This window comes from Cynara cardunculus, assembly GCF_001531365.2.
Source record: "Cynara cardunculus var. scolymus isolate 2C chromosome LG 4, CcrdV1, whole genome shotgun sequence".
In the NCBI taxonomy this organism is placed as follows: domain Eukaryota; kingdom Viridiplantae; phylum Streptophyta; class Magnoliopsida; order Asterales; family Asteraceae; genus Cynara; species Cynara cardunculus.
In genome coordinates this window covers 13,840,044-13,845,256 of record NC_037531.1, presented here as the reverse complement: position 1 = coordinate 13,845,256, position 5,213 = coordinate 13,840,044, and the positions used below count along the sequence as shown (strand labels likewise).

The following is a 5,213-nucleotide window of genomic DNA, read 5'->3' as shown; positions in this document are numbered from 1 at the left end:
AATAGATCAAAACATGAAAATTTATGAGTTTTTATGAACTTTTTCCAGAAAGCTAAAAATCGAATTTAGACATTTTAGCCTTAAAAACTTGTGTAAAATGCAAAAWRGTGTGAATCAAAGTTGTTTGAAATACAAAACCGAAACTAGCGATACAAATTTTTATCACTAACACTTAAAATTTGAACAAATTTGGCACAAAAAACCAATCCGGTCAAAAAAAAATATCAAGAACAGTGAAGAATCATATTGAAAAAATCTTAAAAATTCGTGCAAATCTTATTTGACCAAAAAAAATGTCTTTTGATAGTCTTAAAACTCTCTTAATAATTTTGTATCTTTGATCTCCCTTAACCATTCAGCGCTCTAATTCTACTCTTAACAATTAACAAACAATTATATTTAATTTTGCATTGTATAATAAGAGTTTTTTAATCATTATGATTGTTTAATCATTATGCATTAAACCATCCAGCAACTGTCAAATAACCTCTTAGACTTGTTGAGATAAGATAAATAATGAATACTTATCATAAAAAATGTAAAATTAACTTATTATTTTTAGTTTTAATTTGTTTATTATTTAGTTTTTATCTTTTAAATTATGATTACTTTGTGTGAAGCAATTACTTATATGAATACTAGAATGTTACTCGCGTAATGAAGCAAAATACATCTCGATCTTAATGTTTCGTTTTATTTTGTCTCATGTCGATGTTATAATACGTTTTTTATAGAGAACGATAATGTTTTTATTTTTGAATAAAATATAAATTTGAAAAAAAAAACAAAGTATTAAAATAAATATTTAAAATTCTTTGGTGTAATTTCTTTAATTCAAAATTTTATTATAATTTAATTTAGATTTAATAACAAAGTAATTTATTTTTTATTTAATAATATAATTTTTAATAGGACTGATAATTAAGTATTTTGTTAGAGCACAATGATTATCCTAATTATATTTTAGATTTTTTATATTTTAAATGAAATATTTTTCTTGTTATTGATTATGTTTATCGGTAATTAGTTACACAAATTCGAACACAGAGCTTTAATAAATTGTACTTATGCATAACTTATTTGTAGTCGTGAATTTTAAGTAATATGCATCAATAAACAATACTTCATGTATAAAAAAAAATTAAAATTTTTTGTCCAATGTTTTATAATATAGTATGTAATTAAAATAACTATTTAAAAGTTCATATTTTTTATATGATTGCTTTAATTTAAATTTTTATTATAATTTAATTTAAGTTTAGTAACAAAGTAATTTATTTTNCACAATGATTATCCTAATTATATTTTAAATTTTTTATATTTAAAATAAAATATTTATCTTGTATTTGATTATATTTTATCTGCAGTTAAATAAAGCTTTAATAAATTATATTTATACATAATTTACTTTCACATACATAACACATGCATCCTAGTGTAAAGTTCTATAACACTCACATAGTTGTAGTTGATATTGACAAGAGGGCCAAAGGGGTTATTTACAAATTGTCTCGTTGTGAATAAATGGGATTTGACATGTCTTTGTACGATTCAAAAAGTCCAGTGAAAAATTAGCCGTATATCCTAAAATCATAATATTCATGTTGGTTCACCCGGTCTTTAGAAAGAAAATAGGTCCGATTAATAATTTAAAGCATCGGGTCAAGTCTTTATTTTATTTATTCATTGTTTTGTTATAAATTATAACATTAAATAAAATAACATAATATTGTTAAAATAATTCCATAAAATAATAGTATATTAAGTTGATAAATTCACATGTTTAAATACATACAATATAAAATAAATATACAAAGTAATAGTGTTATATTCGGTTTTAAATGGGTTAATGTTCAACATTTGTTTTGTTGGTTTATTTATTATTTTTTCTTTATCGTTGTTTTTCTTATGAATTATGTCATTTAAATACTCTTTATGTTGCATCAACTCGTTGCTATTGCAATCGTCTTCTATACAGAAGCAATCCACCCTCCACCGTTCACCTTTCAAAACCCATATATGAAATATATGAAGAAGTGATGAAAATCCAAAAAAACCCCATAAAACCTGAAATCAAAATCAATGAATAAATGTGGAATGAACCAGAAAAACCGAAGGTGTAAACAATGGAAAGGAGAAGAAGAAAATAAGTATGTGTACCATGAGCAATATGCGTAACAAAGAGGGGTCACCGTGGTGATGCATCAATGACGGTGCTGATAAGGGGAGGGGGTTGGGGTCACCACATGACGATGAAAGGAGTGAACGGGGGTTACACTTGTATAAAATTATATATTATCAATAATATAATATAATATATCATTTTTAAAGGTAAATTAAGAAGATATGATTAAAAGACGAGAATACCACACACCCAGGGGTAATTTAACAATGATACGATAAGAGACCACCTCCAATCTCCATGGCAAAAAACCAAACTATAATAACCATTTCCATCTATATTTATACTACCTTAAAAGTCTTAAAAACAACTCATAATACATTAAATACTACTACTTTATGCGTTTAGTCTTAAAATCTCATAATCTACAATTAAAATAACATATAATACAAGTTAACAATGCACATTATTATTATTTTTTTTCAGGTTCCCAACATACTTTTGACATATTTCACTAATGTCTTCACCATCTCATACCTCTATGTCTTCTCCCCATCTCCCAAGGTGAGATTCAAACTCATATTCACCATGAGTTATTAAAAGTTCTTTTTTTCATATCTCATTCAATTTCTCTAGAACTTTCGGTCTCGCTCTCGATCTCTTGATTATTTGCTCTTGGTGTAAATCGAACACATTTGTGGAATCTTTTAAATATGTTGGATTTTAAATATATTGGATTTTAAATTGTTATACAAATTTTCTCATCGATAGACTGTAATTGAAATCATAACTCTTATTTATTCAAATTGTATTAATTTGTAAAAATCAAATGTAACTTATATCATCGTTAAATTTTCTATAATAAAACTAATAAAACTTTAAAATCGTTATAATTCATAGCTCTCGTTACAATGCAAAGATAGACAACTAGACGTTTGTTGAAGTTTAAGGGTAATTTTTGGGGAAGGACATATTGGTAATTGTTAATAAACAGAACGAAAAGAAGAAAAGAAAAAAGAAAAACGTTTTCCACCAAACCCCTACAAAATACTGGTCGGAGAAACCGATAACTCGGCCTACGGCTCTTCTACAAGGTATACAGATATTCCTTGCGAAGCTCAAGGCAACCACCCCGGCTCCAGAAATGAAGGCGTCTTTCAAGGCAAAGTACGACGCCGACAAGGCCACCGCCGCCTCCGCCGTCACCCTCGCCTTTAACGCCGGCGATGTCAAACTCCGTGCTTCCATGACTGACGCTACTGTGGTCAACGGCCCTAGCTTAAACGGTCTAGCTCTAGCCGTGGAGAAACCTGGATCCTTCACCATCGATTACAATGTCCCGAAAAAGGTACTTCAAGGTTTCATACATATAAATACATAGATATATGTTCTTAAATTAGAAAACATATATGTATGGTTATACAAATTTGTATCTGCTGTAAAATTGTTTATATATTTGTGGTTTTTACTATTATTTGGAGTTTGTAGGTCAATCTGTGAATTCAGTCGGATATGTATATGTTACACGTGGATGTTCTGATTTTTTGATTCGTGTTGTATTGTTGATTCATTGATTTTAGGTCTTTGTTCCATGAACAAGTTAGGTCACGTATGTATAAATTTGCATGTTCATAAGCCAGCTATACAGAAAATTACATGTGTCTCTGTATATATACAGACATCATTTATGTGTCCTGTAATTATTTCGGAATTGCGTTTTGGTGAGACAAAAGGGCTTCAGGATTTTGTTTACAAATACAATCAAGCAACTTATATGGAAGGCTGTATACACGCTCCCAAAAGTATATGTTTGTGTATATGAGCATGTGCTGTTTTTTCTGCTTCAAGTGTTTGTGTTTAGTGGTTTCAGTTGATTCTATTGGATGTATATGAGGTACTGTCGACCCAAGATGCCATTTTTATCAAAAGACATATAGGCTGAACATACATGCTTCATTGTAGATATATACTGTGTTAGTAATACTGTTATGTTTTTGATGTTCCTGAATTAGATTTTGTGCATTTTGTTGGCACTACAGGACTTCAGATTTATGTTCATGAACACAATTAGAATTTCAGACAAACCATTAAACATGGTGTACAGTCACAGTAGGGGAGATCAACGGACTGTGCTTGATGGAACACTAGTGATTGATTCAGCCAACAAGGTATCGGCTAATCACGTGCTTGGTTCTGGGAATTGCAAGTTGAAGTACACTTATGTCCATGGAGGAGTGACTACATTTGAGCCCAGCTATGATTTGGCCAAAGATTCATGGGATTTTGCGGTTTCTAGGAAGCTTTATGAGGATCATGTGTTAAAGGCTGTGTATCAGACATCCAACCAAAATTTGCAACTAGATTGGTCGACGAGATCAAAGATGATTGGATCTTACAAGGTATCTCATAATGGTCCTTATTTTACTTGCTTGCTTGCCTTGCTTAATAGAAGGGAGGTCATCTATTTACTTCAAAATTCTTAATTGGACTACTCACAACTTCGGTTGAGGTCTGTTCAAAGCCACCCCATTATGAGCACTAGAGGTGTAAAACGGATGCAATATGGAACAGAGATGCTAATTAACATATGCATCTGATCAACACATTCAACATAAAGCGGATTTGGATTTATTTGAATATGGAACTTTAGGACTATTTCCTATGAAAATTTACAAAAATCTATACTAACACACAGTTGTAGAACATTTGTGGAAATTACAAATTAAACCTAGCTATTATGATATTTTTTGGTGTAAAAGGATTTTTACATACCCAAACACCCCACCTGTCAAAAGCTTATTATATGATTTATAACTATATTCTTTTTTGTGTATTTTTTTGTTTGCAATTTTAGAACTCTAAAAAGGTCTAAACTTTAGGATATTAACTTCATGTTATTATAACAACTGTTTAGATGATTATTGCTCCTAAATATTGCTAAAATGTAAACATATATATAATCGGAGTGTATATGAAATGGAAGGAATGGTCAATTACGATATTCTTATATATTTACAATTTGATGATACGTTCCTTATGGGGGGTTGTATTGGTACTCCTTGTCCCACATCGCACCTTGGCAGAGGAGATG

At 29.8% G+C, this 5,213-nt stretch overlaps 1 protein-coding gene across 1 annotated transcript in view; it reads left to right on the top strand.

The window, feature by feature from the left end:
- Positions 1 to 3,158: 3,158 nt before the first annotated feature.
- LOC112511706 (outer envelope pore protein 24A, chloroplastic-like) overlaps positions 3,159 to 5,213 on the top strand; it is a 5,961-nt gene continuing 3,906 nt past the window's right edge. The window contains exons 1-2 of the mRNA XM_025117418.1: positions 3,159 to 3,470; positions 4,162 to 4,521. Coding sequence (XP_024973186.1) covers positions 3,267 to 3,470; positions 4,162 to 4,521 — 564 coding nt within the window. The 5' untranslated portion in view covers positions 3,159 to 3,266. The remainder of the gene's footprint in view (positions 3,471 to 4,161; positions 4,522 to 5,213) is intronic.